This window comes from Octopus bimaculoides, chromosome 3, assembly GCF_001194135.2.
Source record: "Octopus bimaculoides isolate UCB-OBI-ISO-001 chromosome 3, ASM119413v2, whole genome shotgun sequence".
NCBI lineage: Eukaryota > Metazoa > Mollusca > Cephalopoda > Octopoda > Octopodidae > Octopus > Octopus bimaculoides.
The window spans coordinates 103,028,205-103,042,763 of record NC_068983.1 but is presented as its reverse complement, the minus strand read 5'-3'; the positions used below and the strand labels follow the sequence as shown (position 1 = coordinate 103,042,763).

Sequence of the window (14,559 nt, the reverse complement as noted above, 5' to 3'; positions counted from 1 at the left end):
TATATACATATATATATTTTTCAATTGATAAGTTTATTGATCATACACATTCATTCTCATTTGTCATTTCAGCTTTTGCATGCTCTCAATAACTCAGTTGCTATTAGTGATACTGTTAATATTTGAGGTTTAGATGTTGGCAGTATTTGATGTAACTATCTGCTAGTGATATGAGTATTGCAGACAGAAAGACTTTGTGCAAATACTCTCTTTATTTCCAATTTATTTGTAGGGACAAATGTTCTTATATTCAAATCTCGAATACAAATAAATTGATGTAACTTCATCTAAATATATGTAAATAAGAAAATTTATATGTTGTTACATTTATGCTTGTAGGAATAGTACTTAATAATCATTAGTCAAGATAATAAATAGAAATGTCCTTATTTAGTCAGTATCTCTTTTCTGCAGTCCAGATACTGAAAGGAAAATTTCTATGATTATTTAGTTTTTCTTCTTAGCACTATGTTACTACTTAATCTCAACATACTTCTCACCATTCATTACTGTTATCATCACCATCACCACCTCACCAATAATAATATTGATGATTTCTTGCACTGGCACAAGGGGGTCATAATTATGCAAGAGAAATATATAGTTACTTGGATCAACTCTGTAGAGGTGCATGGCTTAGTGGTTAGAGTGTTGGACTCATGATCATAAAAATGTGGTTCCGATTCCTGGACTGGGTGATGCGTTGTGTTCTCGAGCAAAGCACTTCATTTCATGTTGCTCCAGTCCACTCAGCTGGCAAAAATGAGTAATCCTGTGCTGGACTGGTGTCCCATCCAGGTGGGGCATATATATGCCATGGAAACCAGGAAAACTGCCTTATAAGTCTATGTTACTCAGGAAGGAACTTTAGCCTTTATCCTAGCTGAATCAACTCCAGTGTATGTCCAGAACTTATTTTATCAAACCAAGATGCAAGAAAGACAAACATTAGCACTAACAGGATGTGAACTACTGATGACATTGATGATGATGATGATGATGATGATAGTGGCAACAATTGATTTCTTTATTTTTACCACAAGGATAACAGATGAGAGGAGGAATACAGTTAGAATACATTGCTGGCCAGCTGAGTTTTTGATTGTTATCCTTATTCTTAGAACCCCCTTTCATTACTATTTATATTTTAGTGAACCCCTGTAGCCATTTGACATTTAAAAACTAGTTTTATAAATACATTTTTCAAGATTCCTTTTTTTTTGTTTTTGACAAATTCACTTGTGTAGGTTCATCATCATCATCATCATTGTTTAACGTCCGCTTTCCATGCTAGCATGGGTTGGACGATTTGACTGAGGACTGGTGAAACCAGATGGCTACACCAGGCTCCAATCTGATTTGGCAGAGTTTCTACAGCTGGATGCCTTTCCTAACGCCAACCACTCAGAGAGTGTAGTGGGTGCTTTTACGTGTCACCCGCACGAAGGCCAGTCAGGTGGTACTGGCAACAGCCACTCTCAAAATGGTGTATTTTATGTGCCACCCGCACAAGAGCCAGTCCAGGGGCACTGGCAATGATCTCACTCGAAAATCCTTATACATGTCACGGGCACAAGTGCCAGAAAGGCGACGCTGGGCACAGAACTATGTAAAACGTTTGCAAAAGAAATTTAGCTGTTTCTTACATCTAAAGTAAAAATTTTTCATGGACCCTTAAAATACTACTGTGGATCTCCAGTTTACTGTTTTGCTTGCATGGACTGCCAAAAATCTTATATGGACCCTTGTTGAGAACCATTGTTGCAGAAATGTCAGACATGTTGCCTTATGGTATTTGGCCATGTTCTGAGTTCAAATCTAGCAGGAGTTGTCTGTAACTTCTCATCCCTCCAGGAAAGATAAAATCATTGCCAGTCAATAATTGAGCACCATTAAATTAACTGCGCCTTATTTTTCATCCCACTGGACCCAGTAAAATAAGTACCAGTGATATACTAGATATCACAGTTAACTGCAAAAGAAACAAAACAAAAAAAAAGCATCAGCCTTATGCGTAGCTGAAAGAAATCCTTATCATTAAGTTGTGTGTACAGTGCAATGGTAAGTGCATGGTGATGAATCTAGTGATTGTCATTGTTGTTTGGCCCCAGTTCATTTCTGATTGAGCAGGCCTATTATCCATTATGTTCAGCTACTTTATCTTGTTTTTGACTATAGTGTATTTCCATGGTTACATTATTCAATATAACCTCTTTTAAGCCATTAAGAGTGATTTGGTTGTTATTTCTAGAGGTTTAAGCAATCATGAAGCTCTCGTAAATTTATTGTTTATGATCAACTCATTTCTTATACATTGTTGGTAGAGGCATGAGTATCACACAATCCCATTTCATCTCTGATAGAAGTCTGAAGCAATATACCTAACTGAAACATTATGAATAACAATTATTAAAATATTAATATTTTATTTTTAGCGTATTACCTTCTATTATGTATCAATGCTATACACAGAAGTAAGATTTTTCTAAACCAAGTCTATGACTCCAGGCTGGTTTCCATTTGCTGTTGTTTGGATGTTGAGCTGGGAATCTTTAGGCCAAGTGTTCAATTCTTGAATCCAGTAGTGTATTGTGTTTTTGAGCAAGTCACTTCCATATTACTTCAGTCTCCTCCGCTAAAAGTGATTGCCACAATAGTTGAGTTAACCCTACAATGGATTATTTTTACTCTTGTACTCTCAGCCCCTTAACCATTTAGTATTCAGGTTATTCACTTAGCCATGTGCCATCTGAAGGTGCATGGTTCAGTGCTTAGAGTGTTGGGCTCACAGTCACCAGGTAGTGAGTTTGATTCCTGGACTGGGCTGTGTTGTGTTCTTAAGCAAGACACTTTATTTCACATTGCTCCAGTTCACTCAGCTGTAGAAATGAGTTGAGACATCACAGGTGCCAAGCTGTATCGACCTTTGCTTTTCCCTTGCATGACATTGCTGACATGGAAAGGGGAGGATGGTATGCATGGGTGATTGCTGGTCTTCCATAAACAACCTTGCCTGGACTTGTGCCTTGGAGGAGAACTTTCTAGGTGAAATCCCATGGTCATTCATGACTTAAGGGTGTCTTTACCTTTTTATTCTTTTAAGTTTGATGCTTATTTATTTAAATTGTTTTACATTATCTCATAGCTTCTGGATTTCGATGATATGATTGTTTATTATTAGAATACTATTGTAAGGTCAATGTGAGCGGCTAGATCTGGTCAGCTTAAAATGTAAAATGCATAGAATATTTGGGCTTGATATGGTTGATTTAAAAGCTGAAGGCTTAATCACCTTAGAAACTGGGGAACGCTCCACTTAATGAACCTATAGACTCAAAACAAACTTCAACTTTAGCTGATAGGTGTGAACCACTCCGTATCTTTTGCTTGAAGTCAGAATGGCTCTTTACTGAGTGTTTATTTGCTTGTATCTGATCATTAAAAGTCAAGCAACTGACTTTTAAATTGTATCATGCTTTTATCCTTTGTTTACATAGCATTTATCCTTTGTTGACACACAGCAAAGCAAAGTTCACAGTATATCATAATACAATTGTCTATGATAGCTTGAAATGATCTGTTTTCAGGTTGAAAAAACATAAAATGGATCCTAAAATCTTGCTAGTCATATTTATGTCTGAAATCAATCTCCAGTGTATAAGATTAATGGAAATTTATTTGACAATCACCTTTTATAGGATAAACCTTAACTGAAGAGGTTACTTGATATTTTTACACATATATTTGTGTGAAAGCATAAGCTTAGCAACTTAAAGGGCAAAATAAATCTAATAACTATAGCGAGGATGATACCAGCTATTATGTTTGATGGTGATTCTTTTTTTTTTTTTTCCTTCCAGTTTCATTTATTCTCCACATGATGCATTTCCAATAAACATTACTAATTTTGGAAAATTCTTTTTTGAAATTTTTTAACATGTCCTTCATCTTTTGAATTCTAAAATAAAAAAATCGTCATTGTTTGAACTGTAAAGAAAGGTGATATTTGTTCTGTTCTTAATTAGAACTCTGACATGATCATTAAGCATGAAAAACTAAATTTTAAGAAATGAATGGCAAATTATCAGAGTTGTTAAAACAGAAGACAAAAATGCCTTATGACATTTGTTTTGACTGTCTGTACTCTGAGTTCAAATCTCATCAAGTTACTTTATGTTATAAACTCCCTTTGGGGTTTTTGTTCCAGCTTTTTGTACCCTGAGTTCTTGGGTAGTAAATTTAACATCACATCCAGTTTAACATCACACCACTGGTATTAGAATGTTTTTAGCAGCATTTGCTCTGTTGCAAGCATTCAGGCAAAGGCCCTGATTTCAGGATATCTTCCTCCCTTCTTACCACCTGTCTCAGAGGCTCTGAAAAATTTAAGAGGCATGGGTTCTGCTTTTCCTTCACTAAGTGGTTAAATTTTTTTTTTACCAAATATGACTTCCTTTTTTTGAAATGGTAGTATGTGTGATTTAAGGGAATTTTGGCTGCTGTTTCTAACAGATCAATTGACCATGTAGAGGTTCCCCTCATTGGCTTGTAATTACATATATTGTTATTGAGTTGCTTCAATAAACCTTGATTAAACTGGTATTGGAAATGTTACACAAGCATTTTGTAGCAACTAGTCATAAGTATCTTCTTGCATAGCTTGGCCTTCTTGATATAGCCTTTTGTCTCTGCGTTGGTTGATATGGCCAACTTATATGGGTCAGATGATAGCTGGTGTAGACAAGTAACAGGGAAAAGATGAGGTTCCACACTGTGTGTTGGTAAAAAAGGTCACACGAGTTAGAATTGATCATAGATGATTTGGGATGAGTAACTATATAGGACTTCATTCACTGGTCTCTCTGAATTAAATTGTGTTGTACTGTTGGCCATCCAAACCATTATTGACCATTGTTGCAAGGAAGAAAGTTTAATAACTTTTGAGTTTTGAAGAGAATTATCACTTGCCAGTGGATGTTGATCATGTTTATCCCCATGTACTTACCTCTGAGAAGGGATAAATGTGAAACAGGGATAAATGTGAAACAACAGCTTCAATCAAGGAAAGGGTAATGTAGATACACTATGTATGGTGATTAAATAACCTATATTCAGTGTAAAAATTTTTTTAAACATTGGAGGTTCTATGGATGAATCCAGATTATACACCAAAAATGGAAAATGCCTTGATTATTTTATTCAAACAGTAAGGATTTTTAAGCAAGGCTATTGGTATGTAGTTTGGCATGAATAAGTGTGCAGTACTAATTATGAAAAGAACTCAAAAAATTAAATCTGGAATAAAAGTATTGCAAGATGATAATATCAGATTACAGAAAGAGAATGAGGGATTCAAGTACCTAGGGTAGCTGCAGGATGGGAGGGTAATAGAAAAAGAAATGAAAAAGTCTTCAAAAAGTACAAGGTAAAGGTTAGGAGGGTATTTGAAAAAAAAATAAAACTAAACAGAGGTCATGGGTCATGCCCACATATGAATTGCCTTCATAATTTTACCTCAAAAAGGAGTATTGTGTTGAGATACACCGCTTCTATTTTTTAAAAGGGACAAGGAGTTACTGGAATTAGATAGAAGTAGGAAATAAGGCATAATGATTATCAAGAAGAGAAGGAGGCAGAAATTTGTTAAATTTAAAAGACACCAACAGTGTTGAAGTTTGAGGTTTGAAAAATTATGTTATGCAAAGTCAAGAAAGACTATTGTCTGCAAGTAGAAATATCAAAGAAATCACTAAAATGGTGAAGGATTGTGAGAATCAAAAGAATAATAGGAGAAAGAAAGAACTACTTAACCAGTTCATGTAACAAAGTGAGGATGGTGTAAATGAAGGATGATGGTTAGGGCCATGAGATGGAGCCTGAAACAAGAAACTGAATTACTATTTATAGCCTCTAAAGAACAAGCTATAAGAACAAACTTGATAAAAATAAACATTAATAAAACTTAGCCAGATAGTAAATTCAGAGTATGTGGAAAAGAGAATTAAAGTATTAATCATCTTTTAAGGAGAGGGAGTAAGCAAGCACAAAAAGAGTATAAATACAAGCATGATTGTGTTGGTAAATAAGTGCATTGAGATATTAGCCGAGTTTGTGGATTTGAAGTAACAGAAAAGTTTTGTGAACACAAGTCAGAGGCTCTCATGGTAAACAATGATTATTTGGTTTTATGGAATTCCTCCATAGACGTAGGTCATATTATTGAAGCAAGGAGATGAGATATGATCATGGAATACAAACAGTGTAAGATCATTGACTTTGCAATCTTATTTGATTGTATAGTGGATGTCAAGGAAGCTGAGAAAATTGAGAAATATCAAGACTTAGAGAGAAGAAATTGTAGAACATAAAGAGGAAAATTGTTTCTGTGGTAATTGGCACACTCAGCTTAATGTCCAAACTGCTACATAAGAGCTGAATATTATTGGAATTGAAAAGCATATTGTCATCCTGCAAGGAATCCCCATCTTGTATTTTGCAAAAATTCAAGATTCTTGAGATTTGAGGAGCCTTGTCACCAAACATCTCTGCTAACTAAATTAATATGTATTTGTTTTTGTATAACAGTAATAAAGTTTTTTTGATATTGGTACAAGCCATGAATTTGTTGAATAGAATTTAGTCAATTTAATCAACCTAGTATTTGGTTTCTACTTACTTCATTGACCATAGAGGAATGAAAGACAAATTCAACTGAAGTTTAAAGAGATGAAATGCCAGATCTTCCCCATTAATAATGATAATAATAGGTACCTGCCTCAGCAATGATTAAAAAAAATCATTTAGATAATTACATAACTCAAATCCTGGGACTTATAAATAGACACAAAATGCAGAAAATAATACTACTAGGAATTATACATATTCTGTGCATGCACTTCATATGCTAAACTACTTCCTTTTGGGGTTAATAAATACAATACCAGTTCTATACTATGGTCAATTCTTCTCTTTCTGGAAGAAATCAATTGTAGGCAGACTTGGTGAGGAATGAACTCTACCAAGTTAAAATTACCCAAGACATGTTGTTTATTACAAAGGTATCTCTGTGACTCCACCAGGAGTTGAAGGCCTAAGGCAAGGCAATTTAGAAAGTAAGTGGATGAAATTTAAAATACTGATGAGCTTTAATAGTCTGAAACACCTCCCTAGTTGTCCTTAGTCTGCAAATAAAGATCAAACTTTCATTTCCCTAAGCATGTAATTTAACTTTTGAGAAATTAGGTCTAATTTCTTGAAATTGTCTCCCTTCTTTTCTGAAAGTCATTAACAGTTACTGCTAGATTTTGTTTTCTTTCTGCAGCAAAGTGGTTAAGAAGATATATTTCTCACACAGCATACATAATATGTATGCATGTGGCTTATATATTACGTATGTTGTATGAGAAATATATATTTAAAGTTATTGTCTGTAACAGGACAATAAGATGAGTCTTGCTTTCCTCATACTAACTACAAAAATATTACCGTTTGTTTCTATCAATTAAATGTGTAAATTTAGCACAGTGGTGAGTTTTATCTGTCAATCAGTCAATCTCCAAGCATCTGTATATATTTGGTTATATTCAATGATTCTGCTTGTAGATGATGAAATTCTTCATCATTGGATTTATTAAATTTGAGTTCTAGTTATTAAATTTTAAGTTAAATTTGAGAATAATTTCCAGAGTCCTTTCACCTTTGGGAAGAATACCTACAGTACTGTGACTTAGATCAAAGGGTTTAAAACTGTGACTGAATTGTAAAAGAGACAAGTCGATACTAATGAATTTGATGTTTTTCCTATTTCTTCATTATAGTGTAAATTTTGTGGTTTTTATATGTCAGTATATAATAATTTGCTTGCTGAAAAATTGTTTATAATCAATAACTTAGATCACATGGAAACCACACAAATTCATACATATTTACTGGTATTTCATATTTCATTCTACATCCTCCCCTCCTTTTTTTATTTTTTTACTTATTACTCATAGAAATGTTTTAAGTTTTCATGCATTGCAGAACAAGTTTTAAAACCCCTGGGTATTTGGGGGTCTTGCAGAAGATGCAGTTTTATGAAGGACTGGGTAAAATATTTAGTGCAATGTTTAACAGTGGAGTCTGATATCATGAAGATAATAATCGAAGGAAAGGCAGTTGTCTCTGTTCAAGGGATATAATTTGTATTGTTTTAATCTGTGTAATTAACAATAATTTTCACATACATTTCTTTGTTACATGAATCCTTGTTAAAAACATTTGCTTCAACAATAACCTAATATCCAAATTTTTATTTAATCCTTTTGATAGCAGCTGCCTGAAACTGCCACTTGTTTTATGATACAATTCCTGTTTTAAAATGATTTTAAAAATTTCCATCAAAATTTCATGCTAATCTGTGTTTCAAACACCAGCTTAATAATGATAAAATGTGTTTTAATAAATTCTTTATCATTTTCAAAAATAACTGAAACAATAACTGTACATTTCAACAGAAATATGGTAATACAAGAGTTAATCTATTTCTTCAATGCTGCTAGCTTAGAAAAATTAAATTCAAACATAGAACATGGAAATCTATGTATGAAAATAGATTAGTTTTAGCTATGAATTATTTCACTGAATAGAGATTCGTCTTTCATTGCTCTCATCATGAAAAGGAAGAAAAAAAATTATCATTTTGTGAAAAATTAAACTGGTTTATTAAAATATCAGTCATCGTTTTATTGAAATGAATCAGATTAAAAAATAATTTTTATAGCACACCAACCAAAGCAGCTTCATACATGGAATAATACACACACACACACACTTGTGTTAGATATTTTGTGTAATTTCTGATGCTCAGCATGCTATTTTAATCTGAAACATTGTTTCATACAAATACATTTGTGTGTGTGTGTGTACGTACACACACACACACACACACACACACACACACACACACACACACACACATTTACATATAGTTGTTTGTTCTGCTTAGTTTACTAAACTACTTACTGTCTAAATTGTAGTGGTTTGTTCTTTTGAGAAATTATACAATTTTGAATATTTAAAAAAAATATATATATTTTAATTTCTTTTTAATGCTGCAGAAAACATTTTGTTTTGTTGTTTACCTCCCTCTGCCAATGGCATGTTTAATTTGTTTTATAATATTAATACTTTTTATACCCATCCCATTATTAGGTAAAAAAAAAGTCTTCAAAATTGCCTTCTGTTCTTCTTTTTTAAATATTGAGATTTATGTATGTTCAAATTGAATCGGTGTGTAAACACACATACATACATACACAGTGAACAGAGATGATGATGTTGCATCATATAACTTCTTCATAAATCATTATTACCAATAATATATCTCATGATAGATATTATTACCAATGGAAAACGGAAAAATAAGAACAATAAGAAAATTGACCTTCAGACTAGACACATTTTTTTTTAAACAATTAAAATCTAAAACCCTGTTTTGCATGCATGATCCAAGTGTAACAAACAGCACATAATTATATAGATTTATTATTCAGCCTTCATCTAGTCTTACTCTGTTCTTGGAAAGTGGGTACATATGGAATTTTAAAAATTTAAGATATTTATAATACTGAACTTTTAAATTTTTATTAAGGTTCATTTCTTTTTTTAATTTTTAGTGTAAAAGAACAAAATATTAACTAATGTAACAGACTAAAACAACACACACACACACACACACACATACACACAGAGGAATTTTGGAGTTTTAATTTTTTTAATATTTTTCCTTGTTCTATTTTTGCTATGAGAGGCACCAATAAAGTAGAATAGAAATAATTTAGATTTTATTAGTGTATTGAAAACCTAATTACTTGTTAATAATAATAATAATAATAACAATTATTATGACAATAATTATGATGTTCTTATAGCATGCACTGTTTTTGTATGCAGATGACATTGGACTGAGCTCACGTAAGTGTCTTGACTAAAACTCATTTTTTTCCTTTTAGACTTGTCTTTTTGTCTATCAATCTTTATTTTTGTGTCTCTCACTCAAACATTTTTTTTTTTGCTTCTTTCTCATTTTTAACTGATGTTGTTGTTATTGTTGTTGGTGTTGTTATTGATGGCATTCCCCCCCCCTCCGGCCCATTTTTTGTTTCTTTTATGGCATAGTTGTATTTCTTATTGTTGGTGTTGTAATATGACCCCCACTCCTCCAGCTTGCCTTGCTTCACTGACCCTTCCCTCATATCTCAAATATTGATCACAGCAACTAAAAATATGCATTTTCTTTCATTAGTCTTTTTCTCTTCTCTTTAACACTGGGCTATTTGGTAAAATAATGGTATCATCACTGAAATGATCACATTGCAAATAAATATCAATTATGAGAGACAGAAAAATGGAATTTATTATTATTTTTTTAAAAATTAATCCTTTAGCATTCACATTACTCTGTCAAATGTAATACTTATCTATTCACATTGTTTTGAATTAATCATGCCTTATCTTGTAGCTTAAAGATTTCAATGATGTGGTTGTTTATTTTTAGAATGACATTGTAGGGTAGGTGTGAGAGATCAGATCTGGTCAGTTTGCACATAAAATGGATAGAATATTTGAGTTAGTTATGCCCCATTTAAATACTAAGGGATCAAATTGATTTTTTTTTTTTACTTAAGTTATCAAATTAACATTCAAACAGAAATTTTAAACACTCAAAAATTTTCTGAAAATAATTTAAGTAAAATAAGATAAAATATAATAAAAATAATGATATTTTCAGGAAATTAATATTCTTCATTGAATTTTAATGGCTGACATTATTGTGGTTTGTTTCAATTATTAATAGATTTAAGTTGTTGCGATATTGAGTTAGTAATGATGTGAATTTTCAAGAGGTGGTTGATTTATTGAAATTATATAAAGGCATTGGCTTATTAGAATTTAACATGATAATTGAGCAAGTTCACATCGAGAAAGTAAAATATCAATGAATATGGTATTAGATCAATTGTGCATAGATTCATATCCAATATATCTATTTGATTCTGTGTTCTAGTCACTTATGGCACAACACAGCTAGCTGTCACTTGTGTGGATTGGCAATGTGTACCCTGCTTTCGTTAATTGTTTTAGGTGCTTATGTAGTTGCAAACTGATGTAGGCATCCCCTTTGCTCCCACCTCCTCACCCTTGATTCAGTGGCACGGCCAGGATGTGACAGTTTGAGAGAGAGAGAGAGAGAGAGAGACAGACAGAATGCAAGAGGGAAGACAGAATGCAAGAGAGAAGAGAGAGACAAAGTGCAATAGGGAGGAGAATGTAATAGAGAGAGGAGGGAGAGAAGGAGCTGTCCCAGTATCTGACTGGTACACATTTATAGCTGCATTGACTGGAACAATGTAAAATAAAGTGCCTTGTTCAAGATCACAATGTACTGCTTAGTCTGGGAATTGAACCCATGATCTTTTGATTGTGGACCAAGCACCCTAACCACCAGGCCATGCACCTTCATTCCTGATCACTTAGATATCAAGATTAGGTATCAGTGATCAGCTGAAAATGCTCCTAACAATAAGCTAACCTTATAACATGGGCAAGATTTATTTTTTCTCTGCTAAATGCCATCAAACCAGAACTGTGAACTGGTCCTTGGGTCCCAGGAAGCTTGTATATTATTTTTATATGCATTAACATGGCACTAAGCCTCAGAATGTAAGTTGAAAAAAATCCAGTCCCATGATCAAAGCACATAGCACTATATATTTTAGTTAATCTGAAGTAGATATCTGTGACTGCCATATTGGAATTAGACTGGAATTGACTACATATACAATGTTACTATGTTTTATAAATATATGCTTGTACTTATTACATCTGGGAAAAAGTAAGCATTGAAAAAGTCTCAGAGATGTCTACTGTGTTGATGTTTGAGTGGTTAAAAATTACTCTGTGTGTGTGTAGTAGTAGTAGTAGTAGTAGTAGTAGTAGTAGTAGTAGTAGTAGTAGTAGAATAAGAGATAGAAAGTCCTTGGTACAGTATTATATATTTAAAAAAATGAATGGAAATGATTTGTCTGTTAATTTTTCCACTTTAATTATTAGATGTTTATAAAATATTAGGTGTTTAAAACACCTAATATCTTACAAGTATTTAATTATTTAAAGTGGAAAAATTATCAGAAAAGCCATTTCTATTCATTTCTCTCTCTCTCTCTCTCTCTTTCTCTCTCACACACACACACACACACACACACTCTCTCACTCACTCACTCACCCAAGAGACTGGTGTTGGTCTGTGTTAGCAAGACTTGTATTATTTAGTAAAATCAACAAAACAAGTACTGTGAACTTGCTTTTGGGAAGGGAAAATGCAACATTTTGGCGAGAATCCTTCTATGAAGATTTGACAGAAGTGAAATTAAAGAGTTTTACATCCTCTAAATTGCAACCAGTCTTTCTAACTTAAAGTATGTGAAACTCTATGGTCTCTCTCTATAATTTCAAACATTCTTATGTTTCCATTTGAGAAAACCAATAATAACTTGTCTTGTTATAGAATTATTACAAACATCAATGATATTAACAAAATTTCACCTGTTTCTTCATTCTTTTACTGGTTTCAGCCATCTAGTCATGGCTATGCTGGGGTGCCACTATGAAATAAAACTAATTCAAAGAGAAAATTAAATATATATATATATATATTGAATCAGTAGAATTAAAAATAATAAATACATAGTTCTGTTGTAGAAACAACAATGAATTTTTGTCTATTTGATGTCATTAATATGAGATTGATTTCAGCTGCTTGGCTTTTAGATATTCAAAGGTTACCCAGAACTGTTATCTTGCTCAGAATGTTTTCTACAGAAGATTATGTGAAATTGTTATATTGGATTCATGTAACAAAATTCATGGCATGTTTACAAATGGAAAATATTTACTTTATGGAAACAATATTTATTGATTAAAAAGAAAATTTGTTAATTCTCTTAGAAGAAATGCAAGTTCAATATCAAGTAGTTGTGTTGCTTTTAATATGTTTAAAGTACTTGATCTTTTAAGAAATGCCAGCTCAGCATTTAACAAAAGGCTTCTTTGTTAGCTATGTTGAATATTTTCAACAATATATTTCAGTATAAAGAATGTCAAATAGATTTAGAAGAGTATAGTCATTATAACAGAAGTTGGAGGCCAGAGATAACTATATAACCCAATAGAGAGCTACTGGTTGTATAATGTTGGTTGAGTGCAGATTTGATTATCAGAAGGATAGCAGTTTTTTTGGACATGGTCTAGAATGTGACTTAGTACACCAATCTAGATGTGTGGCTAATATCTGATGTAAAGTATATTTGGGTTTTGTAAAACTGTAATGGTAATTACTGCCTAGAACAGATGTATCCTTTTCATTCTGAAGTGTAAACCTAACATTTAGTTCGGTTATGTGAAGTATGTGTTACCTCTGTCAAAGGTGCTTAGATCTTAATTGCTAAACAGACATTGCAAATTATTATTATTGTTCTTTTATAAATATCTTAATGGAAACTCATATTATTTTTTTTTGAAGCATTGAAGGTAGTTGTCAGTGCTTAATATACTGTTAAAATTATGCAGAAATTGATTTGCATGGCAAATTATATGATGACTAGAAATGAATTTAGCTCATCCGTGTTCAGATGGGAGTAGTTACACCAGTCATGTAATAAAACCACATAAATATAAACTATTCATGTATTGTAATGAAAGAAAAAGCTGTAAAATATTTTTAAATGAAGAGATTAGACCAAGAAAGAAAAATAATCACAAATAAAGCTGTATCAGCTTTGACCTCAAGTACCTGAGTATCAAGTTTGGACTGATGCAAAGCAAAGTAGAATGTGTTGATGTCAGTAGGCTTCAACTATTCTTGGGGATGAACAAACAGAAAATTGTGCAGTAGTGATGGTATAATTTTGACAACATTTTTACTGTTACTTGTAAGGAAAAGGAATAAGTTCAGCAAGCAGTGTCAAAATTATTGGTATTTGAGTTTTTAGAAGGCATAATTAGAATCAAGTGTTTCATATAAATTGGAAACGTTTGGGTTGGAAAAGATTTATTTCTGTGGGGAATTGAGTTATTCTGAATATATTCTATTAGCATTTGAGTGAAAGTAATTTTGATGTGTGTGTGTGTGTTTGTAGTGACATCTGTGTGTGTATATACATATACATAACCTCACAGAAACACACATATTCAAGCACATCTTTTATTTAGCAAAGAAATATTTATAAATAGTGGTCTAATATTTAAACAGTAGTATTTAATAGCTATTCTTCAATTAGTAGTTTTCATAATCAAAAATATTTCTACAGTTTGGAAAGTGAGCAACCAAATGTTGTATTTTGCATTCTTCATTTATCATTCTGTATATTCTTAAAGCAGTAACACCTCAACTATAAATTTTAAAAAAAGTGGAATTTCTATACTCCTATTTATTATTTTTCAGGTTCATCTCCTTCACTCATGCACCATAAATCTGTTGTGTTATTAATTGTTCTCAATTGGAAACAAAACTCTTGTATT

General features: G+C 32.4%; 1 protein-coding gene across 1 annotated transcript in view; it reads left to right on the top strand.

Moving 5' to 3' along the window:
* The window catches only part of LOC106878239 (ral GTPase-activating protein subunit beta), a 139,063-nt gene that overhangs the window by 19,875 nt on the left and 104,629 nt on the right, over positions 1-14,559 (top strand). Inside the window, exon 6 of the mRNA XM_052966776.1 lies at positions 9,934-9,954. Coding sequence (XP_052822736.1) covers positions 9,934-9,954 — 21 coding nt within the window. The remainder of the gene's footprint in view (positions 1-9,933; positions 9,955-14,559) is intronic.